Source organism: Poecilia reticulata, chromosome 7 (genome assembly GCF_904066995.2).
Source record: "Poecilia reticulata chromosome 7, P_reticulata-male-v2, whole genome shotgun sequence".
Taxonomy (NCBI): domain Eukaryota; kingdom Metazoa; phylum Chordata; class Actinopteri; order Cyprinodontiformes; family Poeciliidae; genus Poecilia; species Poecilia reticulata.
Window position 1 is genome coordinate 10,208,646 of NC_088836.1, and position 24,054 is coordinate 10,232,699.

General features: G+C 40.9%; 2 protein-coding genes across 5 annotated transcripts in view; both read left to right on the forward strand.

The window, feature by feature from the left end:
- The first annotated feature begins 20 nt into the window (after positions 1–20).
- On the forward strand, positions 21–14,704 carry apeh (acylaminoacyl-peptide hydrolase). 3 transcript variants are annotated; one of them, XM_008423835.3, is made up of 22 exons: positions 22–411; positions 7,730–7,865; positions 8,934–9,009; positions 9,080–9,155; positions 9,232–9,344; positions 9,420–9,554; positions 9,657–9,748; positions 10,363–10,400; positions 10,495–10,616; positions 10,696–10,756; positions 10,894–10,988; positions 11,108–11,159; positions 11,484–11,504; positions 11,790–11,899; positions 12,022–12,154; positions 12,514–12,597; positions 12,687–12,767; positions 13,096–13,184; positions 13,332–13,525; positions 13,791–13,893; positions 14,241–14,347; positions 14,424–14,704. In XM_008423835.3, the coding sequence occupies exons 1-22, from the start codon at positions 294–296 to the stop codon at positions 14,521–14,523; spliced, it is 2,136 nt and encodes a 711-aa protein (XP_008422057.2). In that variant the 5' UTR covers positions 22–293; the 3' UTR covers positions 14,524–14,704. The 3 variants fall into 3 exon arrangements, with proteins under 3 accessions (XP_081464953.1, XP_081464954.1, XP_008422057.2); XM_081608827.1 differs by having other exon boundaries at positions 21–411; positions 9,232–9,554; XM_081608828.1 differs by lacking the exon at positions 11,484–11,504 and having other exon boundaries at positions 21–411; positions 9,232–9,554.
- A 2,827-nt stretch (positions 14,705–17,531) lies between these two features.
- Positions 17,532–24,054, forward strand: part of sema3b (sema domain, immunoglobulin domain (Ig), short basic domain, secreted, (semaphorin) 3B) — a 127,662-nt gene continuing 121,139 nt past the window's right edge. Inside the window, exons 1-2 of one of the 2 annotated variants that reach the window (XM_081608830.1) lie at positions 17,532–17,676; positions 19,261–19,345. The gene's annotated coding sequence lies outside the window, so the exon portion shown is untranslated. The remainder of the gene's footprint in view (positions 17,677–19,260; positions 19,346–24,054) is intronic. The other variant, XM_081608831.1, reaches the window with a different exon arrangement.

The following is a 24,054-nucleotide window of genomic DNA, read 5'->3' on the forward strand; positions in this document are numbered from 1 at the left end:
CTTGTGGTTACTTTAATCACTACATCCACTTTGAACTGAGCAAGGTGGTATAGTCCCAACATGGAGGCGTAGCGCAGGTAGAGCAAAAATCATTCGGGTTTGGCGTTGAAGCGGCTTCATGAAAAGCACTCAAGTCATTGACCGAGGGATGCGCTTAACTCTTGGTCTGCAATAGAGGCATTTGGCTGCTGCTCCTGAGGAGTAACACTTTCATGCAACGACGGTGCCATTATCAGGCTTGTTAGCCGAGCCTGGTGTTTTATAGTGAGCGGTGTGTGGTGCCGCAGACGCGGATGGACTCCGACCAAATCACCGGGCTGTACGGAAAGGTCAGCGGCCTGGCTGCTCCAGTTTCAGCTCATGTGAGCGAGGAGCAGCTGCCGGAAGTCCGGATCTACACCGTGACAGCAGGTGAGTTAGCTGCAGCTAACACAGACTTCTTCCACTGATGGTGAACGCTATTTATTTGTTAATTACACATTTGGAACTAAATGGATTAAAGTCAGCTGCATAAATAAATAAGTAATAACTGTAGTACAATTGTTACTCTTTTATTATTATTATTATTATTATTATTGGGGCCTGCCCATAGCAATGCATAGGGAGCCTCCATGCATTGCATGGCAGGCACCTATTGTTTGTTCTTCACCTAATAGAATGTCTCTATATTAATATTTATTTTTCTTCCGTCACCGTTAATGCGGCCCGAACCGCTGCGTGCACCCCCACAAATGTGGTATCAGAAATTGCGGCTCGGATCACGGGAGGGGAGATATTATTTCTGGTGGGATTCGGAGTTACCACGGCAACACAAATTGGGTCTGAAGACCCCCAAAAACCCCATTCATTTTAATGGAGCGAGATCCTAAAAATACCCTATTTTTGAGCAATAACTGTGTCATCATAAATTCATGTAGAAATTCCATTCAAACTTCAGTTTGTAGATACGCCCGTCATCTTATCTAAAGTGAAGACGGTACGTCGATACGAATTACGGATTGTCCGCAACTTGTCTCCAAGCGACCTAAAGTTTTCAATTTTTCGAAAAGTTAGAGTGTGAGTGCCTCTCCGCTAGAGTGTGGGAGAGAGTGGATTTATGACCCCAAAATAATTTCTAACTCGCCCTCACGCCCACAAATATCGCCCGATTTGCCTAAAAGTCGGTCAGGAGGTAGATACGCATTCCTGCTCCGGTAAAATGTTTTACGGTTTTCTCTCCAGGTGCTTTCGACCGATGTGGCGCAACAGGATAAACTCACGCTCAGGCCTATCTTTTCCCATATATTTCTGAAAAATGTCAGACCTGAGCGCACATCATATTTCTCTCATCGCTGTTAATACTGTGAGTGAGGTAGAGATATGAAACGCGAGAATATCGGAGAAGACAAATAAACCTCTCATACGCTTTGAACGGTTTTCGAATACGTGTTACGGTTCCTGAACGGGAAGGAGTTGTTCGAAGTGCTGTTTTTGTGAGAGAGAGGCTTGTTTTAAACAGAGAATTCTCTCACCCTCTGTGCCACCAACAGGTGCAGGGAATTAATTACCATAGCAACGGAACACACCAGAGGAGTTGCTTAGAATTACAGAGGAGCTCCTTAGGACTACAAACACGCCATCATTGTAGTTCCAACTATGTCTGAACACTCAGTTATTAACAGGGGGTTGAGAAGAATGTCAGAACTACAACATGGAGGAACTGTCTGTTACTAGAGAGGATGACTTGGTTGGTATTGAGAACTACTCCTGTTTTGAGCATTATATAACTGATTTAACCCAATTACTATTACACATGGGATTAGTGTGGCCATTTCAAATGAAGTTTAATGAAAATTTCAAAATAAAAGCCTCAATAATCCTCTCAGGTAAGTGATAATATTAGCTTTTATTATCGTTTCCCCTCAAATTAGTTATATTAGATTAAAAAATAATATAAGATATAATATTAAAATGTTTTCAAAATGTTGCTAGAGATTATGGTTTTTTTGTCAGGGTCCTTCAGACCGACGTTGAGTGTCAAGTATAGAATGACTCCACCAAACTGTCTGACAGAGAGAGTGAGCCCAGGTCCAGATTATTAATTACCATAGCAACGGGTCCCAGAGAGGCAGTGAGTAGTCTCACAAATGGGCTCAAAGAGAGGTCTCACAATGCATTGTGGGAAGAATAAATATTTCCTGACTATTCATATTTTGCTTACATAAATTTTGTATTTCTTTGAATTTTTTAATGTGAATTAAAATACTTGGTATGAAGCTTGAAAATTTTCGAGAAATAAACAATTACCCACTGCCTTTTTGTTTTATTTTATTTCAGACCGTGAGTGAGAACACCATGTGCGAAGTTTATAGTCGTCAGTCTGGAGCTGAATTTCTTTGAGAATTGGGTTCAGCTGATGATCAGTTATAGAAACATGGTGATGGATCTGGCAAGCTTTTCAGTCATTGGACAATGGTAATCTTGATATTGTCGCTGGGTGTCTCTCAAGTATAGAAACTCTGTCTCCAGCATATTGTTTGACAGAGAGAGCCAGCCAAGGTGGCTGGATGGTGGATAATCAATTGCCATAGCAATGGGGCCCAGAGAGAGGCAGTGAGTAGTTTCATAAACAGGCACAGTGACAGGTCTCACAATGCATTGTGGGAAGAATACACATTTCCTGTGACTGCATTGTTTGCTTACATAAAATTATTATTTCTCTGAATTTTTGAGTGTGAATTAAAATCCTTAGTATGAAGGTTGAAAAAATGATCTCATGTGGGGAGCAATTGCTTTTGTTGGCATTTCGAGTAACTGTGGCGACATAGTTAACACAAAACGAGCCAAATTCAACTCAAAACAAAAGTCTGACACAAAACAGTGCCACTCAAAATAGACGTAGACTTTTGTTTGCCCCTCTGAGCTGCTCTTTAGAACTACTACAGACATGGTGGAACACTCCGTTACTAGACCTTTTCCTTTTGCGTTTTATTTACCATTGTCATAGCAACTGAACCATCGGGCCCTGGGAGGAAAAAGAGCGACAGCGGTTCTAGTTAGCTGAGATATAAACCTACTGTGCAGGAGCTGAATTGCGATCTGTTTATATGTACAGATTGCTTAATACACCGTCAGTTATCAGCTTTGAAATAAAATGGTTCTGGTAGTTGTTGGAAAGTATTATTGACATGTTTAGGAAAATGTTGGTGTACAGGGAACCCCCCCTCCCCCTCCAAATATATTGCATATTTTTTATGCAGCAGCAGAAGGGGGTTATTCTGAGACTTAAGTGTGTGACGAAGATACCTTTGTATTAAAGGATCTAAAACTGTTTATTACATAAATAAGTATATTGTCTAGAATGACAAAGAAAATAACGTGGACACAATGATTATTTTGAAGAAAGATCAGATATGGTGGTGTTTGGAAATCTTAAATATTTAACCAGAACAGATTCCAGGAGGATTAGTGAAGCACAGATTTGTTTCTGCCTCATCACTCCTACCTGTTCTAGACTTTTTACAGGAAAATCAACATCTGTTGCACCGACACCAGCCCTGATGTGTGTAACACATGCTACAATCTTTAATATGTTTTCTGGAGATGTTGGCATCAGGGCTGCTGCTATAAACTCATTGGATCTCTGAATAGTGCTGTTTAGGTTATATCATTTAGTGATGGAAAAAGCAACAAAAAACTATTATGCTATGTACTTGATGGAATATATGCACGTATATTCATGACATGCTTTGATTAAAGTAATTTATCCTCGGTGCAATTCCAGTACTGAAAAATTAACTTTATACCAGGTGAGTCTCTCACCTGAGAATGTGAACCTACTAGGCTGATTCTGTGCCTTCAAATAATTTTAATGCTCCTGTAGACGATTCATAACTTAAAAGTCACAGGAACCTACAAGTTAACTTATAAGGAACAGGTCTGAAAAAACAGTCTGTGTGCTACACTCAAGAGAGAGATTCATTTGATGCATCAAAGAGTGATGTCATCACTGATGTCATTGTTACCATAGGAACCAGTGGTGCAACTACACATTATTCAGGTGGATGCGAAAACATAAATTGGCGCCCCCCCCCACTCCCCCAGACGGGATTTTGACGCCCCCTCTGGTGCTGCGCCCCTATGCGTTGCATGCGCTGCATACCCACTTTTTGCGCCACTGATAGGACCTAAACATTCTAATGGTGCATTAACACCAAACACGTTTTGAGTGTCAGGCAAGTCTGCTTTATATTCAAAGATTATGTGAAGTATTGGATGCGTTGGACGTGTCAAATGCTTCGAACTGTTCAAATGGCGCTGCGCTAGACGCTCGAAGAGCACCACAACCGCCCTCGACGCGCCTCCACATAGAGTTTGAATGTAAACCAGATGCGCCTGACGGTCAAAATGTGTTTGGTGTGAACACACCATTATATGTCCAGTGTCATATTAGGTCCACCATATTAGGACCAAAGTCTTGTCCTAATATGATGGATTCATTACTTTGGGTCAGGGGTAATGTTTAGAGGTAAGATGTGAATTAAGGTTTAGTTAATGTTAGGAATAGACTAGTGTTGGTTTGGGTTAGGGAAAATGTCTGGGTTAGGCAAAATCGCAGCTACTAAAATGAAAGGAAATTAATGCAAAGTTCTAATTTGGGTCGAAATAGTTTTGACCAGCCTGTATAGAATTTTGTTTTCTAAATCATTCTATAAATAATGATGATATAATGTTAGGTTGTTTTTCTGCCAATTGCATAGCCGCAGTACACTAGTAGTCTAATATGTTGAGTATGCTGAGACACATTCAACACATTAGAAACCAATCAGAACCAAAAGTTTGTCTTTTGGTTCTGATTGGTTGTAGTTGTAGACAGTAGCAGAGCCAAATGAATTTTCACAAATTCTCTGTTTCGTATTTTATTGTCAACTGTTTAACAAATATTAATCCATCATCTAAGATGATGGATGAATAAGGAACTTTTTAAACAGTTAAAATGATGATGATGGATGTTAAACAGTTTGAGGCTTTGCCATATTTGTGCAAAGCCTCAAAATTTCATAATGCAAAGTGTTAGCAAAACCTGGGCTTGGATAATGACCTAGGTTAGTGCCACCTGGGTGTGGGTCGCTTTAAAGGCCGAGCCGGGCTTAGCTTCTTGGCCTTCCTGCCAACGCCAACATGAAGACCCTCCATGCAACCAGTGGTGGTTGATTGCATGGATGTCTGTCTTTCCTCGGACCTCCATGTTTGTGCGGAGGTTTGGCTTTCCGTGGACTCCTCTGTTTGCAACCTGAGCTTGGGTTGGTGCAAAGGCTGAGCCAGGCTGTGAGTGGAGACCCCTTGTTGATTTAAGGTCTGTCTTTCTTCGGACCTCCCTGGTTGATTGGAGGTCCATCTTTCCTCGGACCTCCCTGGTTGATTGGAGGTCGGTCTTTCTTCGGACCTCCCTGGTTGATTGTAGGTCGGTCTTTCTTCGGACCTCCCTGGTTGATTGGAGGTCCATCTTTCCTCGGACCATATTTCCTCGGACCTCCCTGGTTGATTGGAGGTCTGTCTTTCTTCGGACCTCCCTGGTTGATTGGAAGTCCGTCTTTCTTCGGACCTCCCTGGTTGATTGGAGGCCCATCTTTCCTCAGACTTCCCTGGTTGATTGGAGGTCTGTCTTTCTTCGGACCTCCCTGGTTGATTGGAGGTCTGTCTATCCTTGGTCTCCTCTGTTTGTGGGGAGCCTTCTCTTTGCAGGGGGACCTGTGGTTGGGTGGAGACTCTAGGATGGTTTTCTAGAGCAAGTTTTAACTCCACCTTCAGGTCCGCAACCTGACCCTGCAGAGCTTTCACCATTTCTTCCTGAGCCTTAAATTTGGAAGCTTGCTCAGAGTGACTTTTGAGCTGCTCCTCATATTTGAGTCTCACTCGGTATTCTTCCATCATTACTTCAATCAGACCTTTATTGTGGGAGGCGTATTTTACAGCCTCCCACTTGAAGTATTCCAGCTGTTGAAGAACGGTCTTGTCAGTTGTAACTTTGGTAGAGCAAGAAACTTGTTCACGTTTGACTTGCTGGTGACGTTCTTTTTCCAACAGTTTTTGCAGTCTTTGAATCTCCTCCTGCTGGGCTTTGACTTCAGTCTGACATGTAATCCTTCTGTCTCTTTCCTGATGGAGTTCAAAATTCTTTCTCTGCAGTTCTGTTTTAAGATCGTCTACCTGCTTAGTCAGATCTTTGACGTGTTGGCTAGTCTCTGCCACGTCTTCCACTGAGGAGGTGATCTTGAAGCCAGCAGAGGGTGTTGTTTCCTGCTTGACTTCAAAAGATGTTGGTCTCTCAAAGTTTCCGGAAGGACTTGATTCCCCCTGGATCTCTGATTCAACTTCCGGCTCAATGGGGCTGTCATCTTCAACAGGGAAAATGACAGCGTTGTAGTCAACTTGGATGTTGAGGTCTACCATGTCGACCCATGAAAGCTTAGCTGGAAAAGCTTCATGCTCGCAAACAATCTGTTGTTGCTTCATATTTGTATTCTAGTAACTTCTTGCTTCTCTGAACGTCGAACGTGCTCTGAAGGGTGATCTGTCGCGATAGAACTGTGGAGCAGATCAGAGAAAATCCTGTCTGCCAGCTACATTCAAGAGAGAAATCCCCTTGTGATATCATAGAGTGATGGCATCACTGCTGATGTCATTGATACCATTGGAACTGAACATTCTATCCACTTTCATGAGAGGCTTACTGGGGAAACGATTATGGGTCTTACTTCTGGTGGCTAGTAAAAGTAGCAGTATTTCATCGTAATTTATAGGGTTTTTGGCTAATCTATATTCATGATAGAAGTTACATCTCTTTTGTCGGTTAATACACTGTGCAGAAAGGAGGTATATCAACATTAGCACAAATATTAGCATTTCACTGCTCCCCATTAGCATTAGCCTTTTATCTATTTTTCTTATTTATTAGTCACACTTGGTATACTGAATGGAGGAAGAAAATGTAAAATAACATGCTAGTGACAGCATTTAGGCTAATGTTAGCAATTTGGCTCATTTTAACTTGTAAACTAATTTTAACATACATAATGGAGTAAGTCCATGTTACTGAACATGTTTGTGAGTCTCTGCATGCTATTGAGTACATTGCAGCTTACTTTAGCATTGATGATAATTTGTAGCATCAGACGGGCACACTTTGGCAAGCCCCATTTAAAGTTCTTCAGAAATGTTCTAGTTATTATTAAAGCCGTCATGTTTCTTCTGTTTTAAAATAATCCTAACAATAAAATTAACTAATTACATTTTTAAACACTTTGCTGAAATCAAATCTTACCATAAAAACTGGCAATTTAACAGATTTTTCTCTATGAAAAATGTTCACCCCATAAATCTAATAACTTTTTTGGGCCATGCTTACTGACAACATCTGCCATAAACTGTTTGTGATAACTGGCATATTGCTGTGGAGGAATATTTGTACATGTAAACCTGTTTAAGGTCACATTTCAATAGGATTTACGTCCAGACTTTGATTAAGCCATTTCTATTTTGTTGAGCTGTTTCCCAGATCTCTACATTGTAAAGTTTTTGCAGATCTGCCTCCCTTCGCCTGAGGACATTAATGATACTGTAACTATCACATTCCTGCAAACAATTATAGAGACACAAAATAAAGCCTTTGTGTAACATAAATTGATCTAATCCTTTTGCCAGAGGCCCATTTTAACAAATCCAAACTTTTTACTGTGTACACATGCAGAGTGGATCCAGACTGACCTGGTCCGAAACTCCAGACTTCGCTACTCACAGCAGTGGACTCTGATCGCTGACAGCAACAACCACAAGAGCATCAGGACCGTCCTCCCACCTGGGCCATGTTCACCTCTGTCTGGAGAGTGAGTGGTGCTTGCTTTAATGCAACTGTTTCATCCTCAGTTAGATTTACAGCTGCTATTAAACCTTAACCATAAAACCTGTACAAATGTTTCATTTGTTTGAGTGATAGCTGCTGGAATAAAAGACTTCCTGAAGTGAATGATTGTAGCTTTATAAAACCTTCAGTGAAACAAAATACTTTAGTCAGGCAGAGCAGACTGCTTTTAAGCTTCAAAGACTTAACACTGCAGAAATGTTTCCTCCCTCTTGCTCAACTGGAATTGACCCATGCCTTTACATAAAAGAAAAGTAAATATTGAGGTTTACTAGGCAAGAATAAATGTCTATACTTTTAAAACTATATCAGCCTACAGGCTATACAATTTGTTGTAATCGGCACAAACAATGATTCAACGATCCACCAGATCTTACAGAATAGAAGATGCATTCTCTTTTTCACCATGCATGGGATTATAAAAAGTGAAAAACAAAGGAGCAATGTTTGTGTTCAAGCTGTGCACACGGAAATAGTTATTGTGAAAAACTGCCGGCACAGGAGATGTGGCTCGGCTAGGGATGCAAACAATTAATTGACTTGTGATAATCGCTTAAAATGAGTCCCAGTCGAATAACTGATGATATCTGCTTAGACCCACTTTTAGTGTTGTTGTGTGCCCGCCATCCAGAAGATGGTGCGACTGGACATCCTTAATCCCAGCCAGTTAATGCAGAAACAAAGGTGGTGGAGCCATACCAGAACGGGAAAGTGAAACAGTCCAAAGTTCGGCATGAGATGGAAAATGCACTTCATGTGACTCATTCATCTGCGCTTCCTGATAAAGCAGTGTGAACTTCTCAACCACAAATGATTAAAATATAAAAATGTGTTTTGTTTTCTAAATGATGAAAAACATAGTCCATCGTGTCATGGAAAGAAGAGAAAATGGCCACTTATCAATTAATCATTGGTCAATTGTGATTGATAAGCTCAATCAACTTTAGGTCAATAACTTGGCAGTTCCAGTTCTGTTTTTCTTCAGATGACAATGGTGACTATTTTGCAGAAGTAATTCATTTCTGTTCTTCAGGTTACTGAGTGAACTGTCGCCAATTCGTGGCCTGAGGGCTGTTGTCAGGGAGACGGGCAGCCAGCAGCTCCTAGAGGTAAGAACGATACCTGCTTTAAACGCTTTAACATCTCAATAAGCTGCTGCTTGTTCTCGTTCCTGTTCAGATCTGGGACCGACACGGCCTCAGGAAAAGCCTCAACCTGTCGGCCCTGAACATCCACGGCAGAGTGTACGACGACAGTAAGAGATCGGACTGAGCATCGTCCGTGAGTGTGGTACTTTGACACGTCCCTCATATCTCGCTGTGTGCGTCCAGCCCAGTTCGGCTGCCTGTCCTGGTCAGAGTGTGAGAGCAAGCTGCTGTTCGTAGCTGAGCGTAGCCGCAGCTCGTCGGCAGAAACGCGCTCTGGAGAATCCGCGAGCAGAAAGGTTGACAGACATCGCCACGGAAACACCCCCCCTATATCGAGTTCGCTGTACGGAGATGTCTTTGTGTCCACACAGGACAGGAGCGTGTACTGTGAGGACTGGGGCGAGGCTCTGACCAGTAAGAGTGTCCCAGTGCTCTGTGTGGTGGATTTGCATCATGGTGAGGTCCATGTGCTGCAGGGCGTCCCGCAGGACGTCTCACCTGGACAGGTGAGGAGAGACGCCAACCTCACTTCTTCATCACTGATGTTTTTAATCACAGCAGAAACTTTATTTTCTGATGGTTAACCAATATATGAATGTTTTCCTCAGGCGCTGTGGGCTCCCGGCAGCCAGGCTGTGTTTTTTGTCGGCTGGTACCATGAACCTTTCAGACTTGGACTGAAGTTCTGCTCCAACCGCAGGTTTCAGACTTTATTACACACACCTAGAGTGAAGAAGAATGACAAAAAGTAGTTTATCACTTTAATCTAATTTATATCTTGAACTTTTAAGTATTTAACACGAGAACATGTATAAATGATCGAGCTACAGGCTGGGGGAAGATTGGGAGCTTCTCAAAGTAGTAAAATGTCCTTTATGTCTTTAGATATTTATATTGGACATCAACAGAAATGAGAAAAAAAACCCTTAAAGAGCGTCTGCTGTTTAGAAATACATCTGCTTCTATCCCTCGCTTTAGAATATTTCTTTGCTGTTGATATGGAAACTTTTTTCACACTACCAAGTATTTACCAGGAGGATTCAGAGTGTGTTTTATTCTAAAAGCCTGGCGTAAGTGTTTACTTCCTGATTGGAATCGATTCTAATATTTTCCTGCCTTGACTCTCGATCGTAGCTTAATAAATTCAGTTAAATTAAAAAATCCCAGGATTGTGCGTGGATTATTCATTTCTCTGTCTTATTTTTTCAAACAATTTTTCAAAACCTTTCCAGAAATGTATCTAAAGCATGATGTAGAGAAATTAGGGTTTACCGTCTCTGTTCCCTTTTTTTTAAAATCTTCCTTGTGTTCCAGGTCGGCTTTATTCAGACTCAGCCTGGATGGACGCTGTGGTGAGACCTTTACCTCCGTCTCTATTAACGTCTTCGTCTCTGATCGTCTGACCTTTGACCTCTGCGATCTACACCCTCCTCTCTCCTGTCCCAGAGTGTATATCGGGGGACAACCTCTCCGTGTCCTGTCCCAGGCTGAGTCCAGATGGGTCCACGTTGATCTACCTGCAGGGCAGTGTGTTTGGGCCTCACAACCAGTGCCTCAGTGTGCAGCAGGTGTGGGGTGTGTTTGGGTTGTTTCGTACTTCTCTGTGTGTTTTCTGTCCGTTAACAGTTGAATATTAAACCTGCACAGCTGGACCTGAGCAGTGGGAAGACCTCAACCTTGCTGGACGTGATCAGCAGACCTCAGACTGGTGGGTTAAAGGTCGATCAGGCCACCCAATGAAGACCCACTCAGTGCAACGCGTTGGTCTAAACGGTTGGAGCTTTAATTAATTAACATCTAGATTATATCTGGATTAGTAATCTTGTACATTTCTGGTGGTTCCAGGTGAATTTGCGGGCGTGTATGAAGCGCTGCCGTCCCGCTGCTGGTCTGCAGACGGTCAGAAAGTCGTGTTCAGCAGCGCCGTTAGAAACTGGAAGGTAACGCTCACAGCTGTCTGCAACCAACAAGAAGATATTCATGCCATACTTTCAAAATAAAGCGAGTTGTGTTTGATTTTGAGTCATTAGCAGTTAAAATGCTCTGTGTTTTCTGTCAGGATGTCTTCATGGTGGACAGAGGAACAAAGAAAGTCTCTTCCCTCTCTGATAGTAAGAGTCCGTCCTCTCCTCCGCCTCCCCCCCCTTCCTCTCTTCTGTCCTCATCTCCATCTTTCATTTTCCCTCCTCCTCCCTCCCAGCCTCCCACTCCTGTCCTTCCTCCCCCTCCATCCCCTTATTGGTGTTTGTATTCACCTCCACCACCACCTCCTCCACCAGCTGTCCCTCTCTTCCCTCCTCCTCTTCTGTCTCCTGTTCTTCCACCTCCTCCTTCTCCTTTTGCCCAAAATTCGGCCCCTCCTCTTCCTGCCGACTCTTACTTTCCAAATCCTCCTCCTTCTCCTCCTCCTCATTCCTCGTCTCATCTTCACCAAGAACACCAGAGACAGGTGGAAGGTATGACATTTAAAAATAAAAGCCCCGCGTTGCGAACTCTATAAAATTGGAAGAACACTTTTGACAGTGCAGTTGTTATATATGTATCATAAACTCATACATCTTTTAAAAGTATTCAAACCTTTCCACGTTTGGTCACATTACAACTACTAATGTCAAGTGTGTTTTATTGAGATTTACTGTAATAGAGCAAAAATAAATAAATAAATAAATTGCACACAGTTGTGGAGTAGAAGGATTTAATACATGAGTTTGACATTTTTTTTTGTCTTTCCTGCATTTCAGCTGCAGACGTCTCTGATCTTTCTAAGGTTTATGGAAGCTGGAAGCTACTGACAGTCCAAAGAGACCTGATGGTCGTCTGCTGCTCCAGCCCCAACTTGCCTCCCACGCTGGTCAGACACACTGCGCACACACACACACACGCACACACACACACACCGACACCAACCTACATCATGTAACCCAGACGAATGGGTTTTCCTGCTCAGGTAATGTGTTGCTCTGGTGTGTGCAGAGGGTGGGATTCCTCCCATCAGCAGACGAGACTGTAACCTGGAGAACTCTGCAGCAGCCCGTCACGACGTTTGATTACCTCTGGACGATCTTTGATGTCAAACCTACATCAGACGAGGACAACCAACGTTACCGTGAGCTTTCAGCTTCTGTCTCATTAGAAGATTTCCTTGGGGAGTAACATGGTAAACGTGTGATGTAATCTGTCAAACCTGGATGGACAGATTATCTGTCTCAGGACATACAAGAACGACATGGTAACAGTTTTAACAAATATGTAAAAAAAAAAAAAAAAACATATTTGTTTTTTAATAAATGTTACTGCACATTTAAGAGCTGGATCATTAATATGAACAATAATATAACAAAAAACATTTGAGATTTTCCCACTTGTGAATTCCTGCAAGGTTTAGAATAAAAAAACTTTCAAAAAAACCAAATGTTTGAGTAAGTTCTGTTCTTCGTTCTTCTTCATTGTTTGTTTTCTAAACAGCTGGTTTAGATTTCGGCTCCATCTTGGTCAAACCGTCCCGTCTCTTCTGTGAAACCGGAACACCTGTAGTTGTCTTCATCCATGGTCTGGACCTCTCTTTGGCTTTGCATGGGTAATATTCACATAGCAAAACGGCACATATAAACACCCAGAATAATGCCTTGCTCGTTTAGGTGGCCCTCACTCCCAGTTCCCTGCAGAGTGGAACAGCACCACCGCTGGACTGGTTGAACTGGGCTTTGCCGTGCTTATGGGTGAGATATTTTGTTTCCTTGCTCGTTTGCAGAAATTCTCCCAGAAACACACAGATAGCGACTTTCATAAGCTTACAGATGTGTATGAGGAAAACACCTGGAAAGATCCCATGTGTGTAAAGTTGCTGTGTGTATCAGTTGTGGCAATGTCAGCCTGGATTTTTTTCCTGCACTTTAAAAGTTTACTTTAAATATCTGTTTTGGATTACATCGTATGCCAGCGATCACAATCATAACCAGATTGTATTATTTTTTTTGGGGTTCCAAGTATTTGATCCCTTTGTAATTCAGCTGTCATCGCTCTGCCTTTTTTTCTGTTTCCATCCAGTGAACTATCGGGGATCCACAGGATTCGGACAAGACAGCATTTTATCCCTGATTGGTCAGATTGGGAGTCAGGATGTAAAAGATGTTCAGGTATCAAGTTTCCTTGTGTGTCTCTTGAAATAAACCTATGATGAGCGAAGTGTTGATGTTCTAGCAGATGAGTGTTTGTCACAACACAGAGATCCTTCACCTTAACACCATCAAATTAATCTTGTCTGTGTTCACCCTGTAATACAGCGGGCTGTTATGGCTTCGCTCCAAAGTGACAAAACCCTCGATCCCAAACGCTTGGCTGTGATTGGTGGTTCCCATGGTGGTTTCCTGTCCTGTCATCTGATTGGTCAGTACCCAGACTCCTACAGAGCGTGCGCAGCCAGGAATCCGGTCATTAACGCCGCTACGCTACTGGGAACCAGTGACATAGTGGACTGGTGAGAAAACCTGTGCACAATATTCACAGCAGCACTGGTGGGATGTGAAAAAGTATTCACACCTCATGGGCCTCTTCCGTTTTTGTTGGTTTTGTTGGATTTCTTTTTTGGATGAGCACATAAAAACACAAATTAAGTGAAAGGGAAATAAAACATTGTGTAAGTTTGTTCTCTTCAAAAGCTCAATGGGTGGGGATACTTTCACATGGGACTGTAATAGTCACTTTATGACATGAGTTTTGTTTTTCTGTCTTCCTGCTTACAGGAGATACACAAGCGCAGGCTTTCAGTTCTCATATGACAACATCCCTAATGCTGAAACCCTGGCTGCAATGTTACTGAAGTCTCCCATCACACATGCAGCACAGGTAAGACTCATATAAACACACACTTTATTATATTACAGCTTTGAAGAAACAGATAAATAACCTTATTTAGGCCAGAAGTTAATTTCTATTGTCAAATGTTTCAGTAGCAATTCTTAACATGATTTATTGAACATTTAAAAGCTCCCTGTATTACCAAAAATGCCCTCTAGAGGGTGCTAATCTCCAACATAAAAATGTTCACATAACAGTTTCGAGGTTTAGAGACGCTATAAAACATTACTTTCATCAACAGATAGGATTTTTGAATTATAGTTACTTCTAGTTACGGGAAGAAAGAGTTTACCTGACCTTTATCAAGTCAATGTCATTGTGTTTAATGTGTGTAGATCAAAGCACCAGTGCTACTGATGTTGGGTGGGAAGGACAGACGAGTTTCTCCTCATCAGGGTCTAGAGCTCTACAAAGTACTGAAGAGCAGAGGCTCACCTGTCAGGTACAAGCAAGCAGCATAAAAACCTAAAATGGTGGCCCAGACCCTTAGACTTCTGCCGTTTCATTTCTCTCTCCAGGTTGTTGTGGTTTCCAGAGGACGGACACTCTCTGTCCAGGGTGGACACTCAGGTTGACTGCTTCCTCAACACCGTGCTGTGGCTGAACCAACACCTCTGAGCAAATCCTTCCAAACAAACCCCTGTGACGAGGCTGCTGTGATTTTGCTGACTGCTGCTGAATTTTTGACACGCCTCATTTGTAATGAAACAGAAACCCTTCTTTGTACTAAAATGAATCCTAATTTTATAAAACTGTGTTTGAAACAAAATCATGCAATAAATACTGGTCGTGATCTGCAGATTGGATCATTTTGTTACATCTTGGTTGAGTATAAAGCTGAACTGTATCTCCTATGGTTGTCTTAACCCTAATTTCAGGTAGAGATTTTTAATACTAGTAGCTGACATAAACGTGCATTATTTTTTTAAGAATGAACAAAAATACACCTGATGTTCCCTAAAAAAAGAGATCTGATTTGATGTAATAAAAAATAAATTTACAATTTTTAAAATGAAATACAAATTTGTTCAGTTTTTTGTCTTTATAAAAAGAAAAGAAATTTGACAACTTGAAATTGGACCCAATCTATCTCTTTAAGAAGCTCCTACTCTTTCCTACGCTCCGCCTTCTCCACGTCATGAAGGCGCCCAAAGAGCCTATGGACGTCAGCTTCCGTGGTCGGGGATAAGCGGCTCGGTCGCTTCTGGTCGATTGAAAATGGCAATTTACGCTCGGTGCTGACAGTGCTTGCACAAGTTAACAATGTACATCGACCCGAAGCTCCAACAAGTGAGCTGGAGAAAAGTTTTAAGACGTACGCCTCGTTATACATTCACAGATACGAAGGTGAGTCTGGTTGAACGACGTGTCTTACCTACAAAATAAATGTACGTAGCTGAACATAGACAACACCAGTAGCCTACAAGCTACTTGTTAACAAGCTTAACCTGTTAAGCCCGACGGACCCTCCGAGGGTTCCAGCTGCCATGTGACCTCGACTCGCTCTGTAAACAAAGGCTCCGTGTGCCTTTACATTTTTTTTTATTATTATCCGCTAAAAGAGGCTTTAATCTTTCAAAAACTATTCCGCATAAAGGTTTTGCCCAAAATGTTAAGATTTTAGAGCTATTTAAAAACAGCTGATGAGATTTAAAGGTCCTCGGGCGATGACGCAACTGCCTGGAAAACACCCGATCAGCTGATCATCACGGCCATTTTATGGCTTCACGTGAGAGTGGAAAGACTCTCAGAGTATGGCACAAGATGTCGGCTACGCAAAATCATAACGTATTTTCCGGAACCCCATCTAAATGAATGCGTAATTCTTGCGCTCTCCAAGCGTTCTCCGTGCGTAAGCATGTGTGGTATACGGGAGTCTGAGCACGTGGAGTTATCTCGGTTCCGTGAGTTCAGTTTTGATTTATTTATGATAAATCGATCATAGCAGCAGAAACTTGACGATTTAGAGGCTTTTGAACAACAACGGTTTTTCGATTTGCTAGGAGTGGAGCTAAATCTTGGAAAAATTCTCTCAATGGCGCGGAGGAAAGTGTCCGATGTGGAGGCGCTGGAAGAACTATTTCGGAGCGATGTTGAGCTGGAAGACGCTTCTGATAGCTGGTGGGATTCGGACGAGGAGGAAGAGGAAGAGCAGGACACAGCAGACAGACTTGATCTCGGTGTTGTGTAAGTTTTCCGCCGCAATTTCACACAATATATTTGATGTTTTGGTTCTATTTATTTATTTATTTATTTCAGTGATTATATGCTTGTAATAACGGCAGGAAGTAAAACCACGTGGTTATTTGTTTATTTATGTTTTACTAAAATATGTTTTATTTTACTAGTAAGGATTTCATGTTTACTTTGGTTCATTACTTTGTAATAAACCTCTAATTCTTCAAATACTTTATTTTTATTTATAGTCGAGTGGAAGCCGAACCATCAAGCTCGGGTGACGCTGAACCTCCCCCCACCTCCCCCACTTCTCATGATTCTTCACCTTCTTTGAGGTAAGATGTCCATTTTTTGGTGGTGATGGTGGTGGTGGATTTTCAAAATTGTTTATTTGCTCTTTTAAATTATTCAAAAAGTATTTTTGACTGTTTTATCTTGTTTCAATAAAAGTTTTCTATTTGGAGTCAAAGAAAGAGCTTTCACATCATCATTATTATACATATTACACTGTGCATAATGGTACATTTTGCATATAAATGGGGTAAATGTCATGACCAATGGTTATATTATATGTAGAAAGTGTCATTAGGTGGTAATAAGCTATTTAATTTTAACAAACCCCCAGTATTGATGTAAAAAACACATTTGGCACAGTTTGGTGACATTTTGGATAAATGTGCCAAAATGGCCTCTCCGCCTAAGAAATTTCTCACTAATACCATTCTAAAATAAATATGATTCATCTGATTGAGTCCAAATTGGTATACTTTACACAACATTTAGATTTAAAGTCTGTACTACTTTTTGTGTTACAATACTATTTGGTAGTGTTTCAATGTTTATTTCAAAGAAATTTGGCGAGGTTAAAAAAATGCAAATATTTGTATTTGTCCCTAATATTTCAGGCAGGGTCAAAGCTACAATGGTGCTGACACCAGAAAACCATTCTATGACATCTTACCTTTACAGAGGTACCAAAGTTTCTTATTAAATCTAATAGCTGTGAGGCTATAAGTGATTTACTTTTGTGTTTTTGTCAGCGGAATTTATTTATACCCTTAGGGGTCATTTTGTTACATCTTGGTTGAGTATAAAGCTGAACTGTATTCCTATGGTTGTCTTAACCCTAATTTCAGGTAGAGATTTTTAATATAGTAGCTGCATAAACGTGCATTATTTTTTTAGAATGAACAAAATACACCTGATGTTCCCTAAAAAAGAGATTGATTTGATGTAATAAAAATAATTTACAATTTTTAATGAAATACAATTTGTTCAGTTTTTTGTCTTTATAAAAGAAAAGAAATTTGACAACTTGAAATTGGACCCAATCTATCTCTTTAAGAAGCTCCTACTCTTTCCTACGCTCCGCCTTCTCCACGTCATGAAGGCGCCCAAAGAGCCTATGGACGTCAGCTTCCGTGGTCGGGGATAAGCGGCTCGGTCGCTTCTGGTCGATTGAAAATGGCAATTTACGCTCGGTGCTGACAGTGCTTGCACAAGTTAACAATGTACATCGACCCGAAGCTCCAACAAGTGAGCTGGAGAAAAGTTTTAAGACGTACGCCTCGTTATACATTCACAGATACGAAGGTGAGTCTGGTTGAACGACGTGTCTTACCTACAAAATAAATGTACGTAGCTGAACATAGACAACACCAGTAGCCTACAAGCTACTTGTTAACAAGCTTAAGGTGCTGCATTGATATTAGCTAGCTAGTCATCTTTTAGTTAACATTACCTGTATCCAACCGCTGTACTCAACCTGTTAGTTTGGGGGGAAAACTGTGAAAAGTTCTTTGTATTTTGCTGGTTTGCTGCCATGATTCTAACACACACCTGCGTAGCGCACAGCAGGTGTAAACCCAGCGTCGTAGCGCTCATGTTGCATTTGAAGGCGGCTCGGAAAAACGGGTTACCACATGTTAACGGATTAAACAGTTTTAACTGCTGATAAAAGTGACAGAGGACACAGATATGGGAAGTGTGGAAGTATCAAATTGTATCAAATTGACAGAGGAATAACCAGAGTTGGCCATTCTAAGGTAAAAATCCAGCGCATACAGCGTTCATGTGTTTTTTTTTGACTTTTTTGTTTTCATCCAGACGGCTTCCCGCGCCCCCCTGCAATGGCATGTTTTTGGCACAGTTTTTGAACCTCTGGATTAGGGAATGACATGTTTTTATATTATTTTTTTGTCAGGCAGGTTCTGTTTGTGATTTCTTAATTTGACGGGATGGGCAATAATCACAATTGGGTGTGGGTAATGAATGTGAGCTCAGCTAGCCAAACGATATGGGGAATCGTGATTAACTCGCAATCTAACATGGAGGGCTTGTTACATGCCTGCTTACACTTCACCTAGAGCCAGGTTGAGTTGGAAAGTTGTTTTTACTTCAGATGGCTCAGTGGTAGAACAGAACCACCATACAAAGGCTGCAAATATCCCTGGCTTGATTCCCTGGGTCATTTGCATTGTTTCATCCCTCTCTCTGCCCAGCTACAGATTAATAAAGACTACTAGCGCTTCAAAAACCTTTTAAAAAGTTAAAATGCACTTGACATACACTTAAATATGTCTAAACCTTTTACATTTACTGGACATTTATCTTTAAGTAGGACGTTGCGTTGAAACTGTTAGTGTTTGTTGTTTTTGTAATTGTCACTTTTGAACAAAATCTTAACACTGAGGAGGAATTCCAAGTATTTGCTTTTAGTTCCTGGTGGATCACAGGCAAATAAAGATATTTTGAAATGAATGAGGTTGGAGACAGTGAGACAGTCGCTTCTTAAGAGGGTTTATGGGACAGAAATGCTAAATTCCCTCGCAACCCCTCCAAAAAGTTAATCTCCACTTAGCTGGAGGGTCAAACTGGATGTCCATGAAAACACAGGCAGCTCATCAGACCATAAGACAGCATCTGTAAGAGAAGTCCTTAAGGAACAAAACAAAGACTTCAAAGCTCATACATCCTCCACAGTCCAAACAGAGCAGTTTGTTGAATGGAAGAACAAAACATGGTAAGGTGGAAGAAAAATCTTAGACAAATCTCCAGTGATCATGACATGACAAGCAGGTTCCAATTCAGGTATTTCCAATGCATCACAGTGGAGAAGACTATTGTGAAACTGGAACTTTCTCCTTCAGGGGAATAATGGAACGTCATGTTTTGCAGGAGCACCGGAGCAAGTCTGCTGCGGTGAGCATTTCTTTTGACTGAGGATCCTCATAACTCCCATCTGGCAAATGACTTCTTCCAAGTGAGTGGCATCCTTTTTTGAATCGACCTGCATCTTCCTGTTGTCTAAATCCTTCTACAAATGTTTGGGAACATATGGGAAGCGAGATTTACAAAATCAGAATTCATTTCCAAACCATAGATGGATTTTCAGGATGATAGTTTTTATCCTGTGATGAGCTGAGGCAAGACCTGTTAGAATTTGAGTAATTTTTGAATAAATTACATTTTCTTCTCCGTCTTTCTGCTGTCTCTCTTAGTCACATTCAAAGCTCAATGTACAACAGGGTTATAATCTGATGGAGCTGAGTGGGGGGGGAATACCTGTTTCACAATACCTGTAACGCTTCCCAAGTTTAAGACTTTGGTCAGGATTACAGTGTGTATTGGCCAGAAAAATGTTACTTTATTTTTTTCCAATATGATTTTACTTAATTTTTTTTTACAAGTAAAAAAAAAAAGTCTTTTTTTTGTTTTTAAAGTACTTAAATTTCCACATGACTTTATATTGTGGTGCATCTGGTGGTTGGAGTTTTAACTCTGCAACTACCAACTGCACAGAAACAGTTGTGAAGACCCACCACTCCTTAGTGTAGTGTTAAGGAATGTGTCTCACCTGAGTCACTTTTCTTAAGCAAACAACATTAGTGATTGTAAAACTTTTTCAAACTTGGGTTAAAACTGCACCGTGAATGTAATTCAGAAAGTTGTACAGCAGATGGCAGTCTACTTATTTAGTAAAAGATGATGCCTGGTTGAATCTGCAGGTTTATCATGTGTATCTTTAGAGCTCTGGAAAACAATAAAGATGCTGTAATTAAATAAAAACAAAAACTGCATTACCTTTTTAAACTGAAGCAATTCTACTTGTGCTTAAAGCAAAGTAAAGATAAAAAAAGTCTTAGGGTGCCAGGAGATACTCAACATCAGAGGCTTAGTAACCACAGAGACTGGTTGCATGGATCTAGACCACCTGAAATGTAATATCCTTTTAATGAGTCTCTTGGCCAGCTTTCTCAAGGGACCGGCTGAGCATGTAGAGCTATACTGCTGACCTTCAAGTCAAGAGATTGAAACAGGATCCAATAAAGCAATCTACTTGAAAGGGAAGCCATAATAACCCAGTCTATACAATCCAGTTTATTTTCATATAACCTCAGTTCACTGAAACATCATTTCAAGAAAAGTTGCGTAAGAATAATCCAATTCAAGTTCAGTTACCTACAGTCAATCTCAATTATTGTCATTCAAGAGAAACCCCTCTCCTCTATTTTTTCTTGGAAATTAATAACCAAAAAGTTTTAAAAAATTAGTCAAAATGTCTGCATGAAAAATTATTAATTTTTACAGCATGAATAACGGAGCAGCAAAGGCATAGGAGACACAAGAATAGTTTCCATAAAAACATTTTTTATTTACCCCAAAAGATCAAAGTATAAAAAAAGCACTCAAAATAGGTAACTCTCTGCTGTTACAATTTCTCTGGGATAAGAAATGTAGTTTAATTTGCGCTTGTGATAAAGAAGTAATGGCAGTAAAACTATTTCTAGTTCACATGAAAAGTCCTGGTCCTATTTAAAACATTTGCACATCTGATACATGCATGTGATTGTGTAGGTCACTGAGTAGACTATTTTAGAGATTGCGAGGTCCTTAATTTAAGATTACCCCATTCTACACTTAGGAATTCAATTATGTTTAAAATGAGTTTGCATTTAGACATCACTTTTACACCTGATATATTTCAATTTCAGCCTAAATGACAAAGGACAGAAGAGTCCAAGGTAAACCAAACCTTTCACACAATGAAATATGGATGGATGTGGACCATAGAACATTGTTCAAAATATGAATCAATATAAATCTGTGCATTAGGTTCAAATAAGTAATGTTTTATGACTGACTATGAATAGTCGAACTATCTAAAACAGCTCTTTGTTCCAACGCTGGCTTATTCAGGGCCAAGGGTGACAAAGCCCAAAGCCCTTGGCCATGCCTGCAGTCAGTTGCCGCTAATTTAGTTTTTTTTTTATTGCTTTGTTGCTTGGGTAGTCAATGGGGAGTGAGCATCTGCCTTCAATGTTCTATTTTAAGAAAACAATGACTCACATGTTTGGTGTATCACAGAAGTAGGAAAATATGTGATATAACTCCTGACATGACTTGTGATAAACACCTAACAGTGTTGATCCTACTGTTGTGATTTCATTACAAATGTAATTAACTAACTCATGGCAGTTTTGTAATGACATTACCACCACTTTACCTCCTAAAGCATTTTATGCTGCATTAATCATCAGCGATCCTCAACAAACAAGTCCATTATGTCTAAAAGGGTAGAGAGCCTGAACGCATGGTACTTAAAGTGTCCACTAATATTTATTGCAGCTTCTTTCATGTTGACATTTAATTTGACCATGAGCAGTGACACCATTTTCATTTCCCACAACATGGCTCCCCCTGACATGATACTGATGGTGATGTGAGCTGAAGCACTGACTTGGTTCATATCTTCTGTTGTCCAGAAGATATCAGCCAGACACGGTGGCGGCATTGATTGTCTTCACCAACACCCAGATCTGCAGCCTTGACCGCAGCTGTTGTCTGATGAAGTCACTGTGATGTGGGCGCTGGGTGAGGTCACTGGTGTAGGAGATGAATGGATGGAGGGCAGAATGGAAGTGATGATGAGGAAGTGACGTATGAAGAGGGGAAAAAAAGAAGTGATAGACAGATGAGCGGGTGTTGGAGATGGAGAGCGAGCCAGATAATAGGACAGGCTCATGGCGTCCCTCTGTGGTATTCTGACATGTGGGATGGTGCAAAGAGACAAAGTATTGTTAAAAAGCCAGAGGCAGGGGGGAAGATTCATGCTCAAAGCTTGGTGCATGTAGGAGGTATGGAGACAAAGGAGGAAAGAGTGAAAGTGTTGTTTTCTGACGCTGCTGGACAAAGAGTCCTTTGGTGTCTGTGTTTTCTGGTGCTTTCCCTCTTTAATCGCCTATAGAGAAAAACAACAAGTTTAGCACAGATGGACAGGAAAGACTCAGCAAAAATAGCCCTCGAGTCTGAGTTACGTCCCTTTAGATTTGACTTACCTTAAAAAGACATACAGAGATCTTATCTCACCATACGACTGCTGACCAGCTTTTTGCATTTTTCCGCTGGTGTTTTGTCGATTTTATCTTTGCTGGTCAAGCCTTTAAAGTTGAAAGGCCTCCCTAGCATCACCCTAATCTCTAGACACCTCTTCAGATTAAAGACGGGAATCCGTAGGGCTATTTCAAAAGGCTATTTCTCCCCGTAAGAGGAAACTTGTTGGTAAAAATGGTGTGAATAACTTTGAGTTAGGTTTATGCTGAAGCCATAGATCTTAGCTGAGTCCCAACTGTTTGTTGCAATGGTTGTGGGATTTTAACAACCAGATTGTTGCTCTGGAGAAGCACAAGAAGTCAGTGGCAACTGAGACTTCATTCTTGCTCAAGTGGAAACCCTGCCTGCATTGTTGCACTGCAGCCATCATCAAAACATCAGTAGTCGAAATACACTCTTGAAATATTTCATGGTGGACCGGCAGCTGCTGTGGATCAGCTCCCTTGAAGTAAAGCAACGGGTTGGGCGCCGGAGCTAATGCCAGCAGGCTTTCAGCTCAGCACGACAGGAAACAGTTCAGGGAAGCAACAAGCCTGGTTTTGTCTAAAGTCAGAAATATCTGATTACCAACACTAAACATGTCATATTACATGCCACAGTACGTCTCCTTTAATCCGTTAAAGGTAACATCCGATAGTTTAGACCTTGGATGGAAATATGAGGCTGTTCTATTCAAGTGCTTTTAAAATGGGTCTTAGTCTGATGAATGAAGAATTGTTTAGGATGTTTTGAATTCTGGCTTTACATTACTGCATGCTGTCTTTCCATAGAAAAGGTGTTCAACCCTGAACGATTGACTGAAAACGTATGTGTGGCACTGCTAAAGGCCAAGAAGACATTAGATCAGAATGACATTAACGGCATTTAACTTTTGGCACTTCAAGAGTTTATCTGAAACTTAATTTCCGGTTGGATAATGCGAAAGTCGAATTTACAAGAAGAGTAGATCTAATTCCCAACAACAAAGTTTCAACATCTGCATCTCCTTAAACTAATGCTGACTTCCCCTCCTTTTGTCCCAACCCTCAAGCCCTTGACCTTGAGTGAAATCCTGGTTGTGTGCAGAGACCGTATGCCTTTCTCACAAAGCCTCTGTAACCGTAGAGTAGTTCTTTTTGAGAGTTTGACTTCACACGATTCAGTAAAATGAGGACTTTAGTCTCTTATGCCTATTTTTCCATTCATGCTCTTCCCACCAATAAGCTCTCTTCCTGCCTTTAATCCCATTGTCTTTGTCCTCTGGCGTCCACCATGAGCAGCCATTTGTAGGTCTGTGTACAGTGTTCATTCAAAAGCCTATTAAAGCTGGCCTTCACTGAAAGGAATCTCCTTTTGGATTCATTATTTAGCTGTTGAGGGTTGTTTGAAGAGAATGGGTCGCAATTTGTAAAGGAGTGATTTAGTATTACGCCACTGCCACTTTTGTTCTCTTTTATCTTTTATCTCATTATTTTCTTTTTTTTTCTTTTTTTCCTTAGGCTGTCCTTTTTTTCAGGTTTGTTATTGCTTGTTTGTGGATATGGTCACATTGTGTTTCTTAAAAGGTGGAGCTGGTTTGGGCCCTTTAAATGGTGAAAA

Excerpts from the sequence above, each read along its gene's own strand:
- apeh (XM_081608827.1), top strand. The coding sequence starts at position 294 with ATGGACTCCGACCAAATCACCGGGCTGTACGGAAAGGTCAGCGGCCTG. Across the intron at positions 7,866-8,933 it reads TGTTCACCTCTGTCTGGAGA|GTTACTGAGTGAACTGTCGC; the intron begins GTGAGTGGTGCT and ends TCTGTTCTTCAG. Across the intron at positions 12,155-12,513 it reads CGAGGACAACCAACGTTACC|CTGGTTTAGATTTCGGCTCC; the intron begins GTGAGCTTTCAG and ends TTTTCTAAACAG.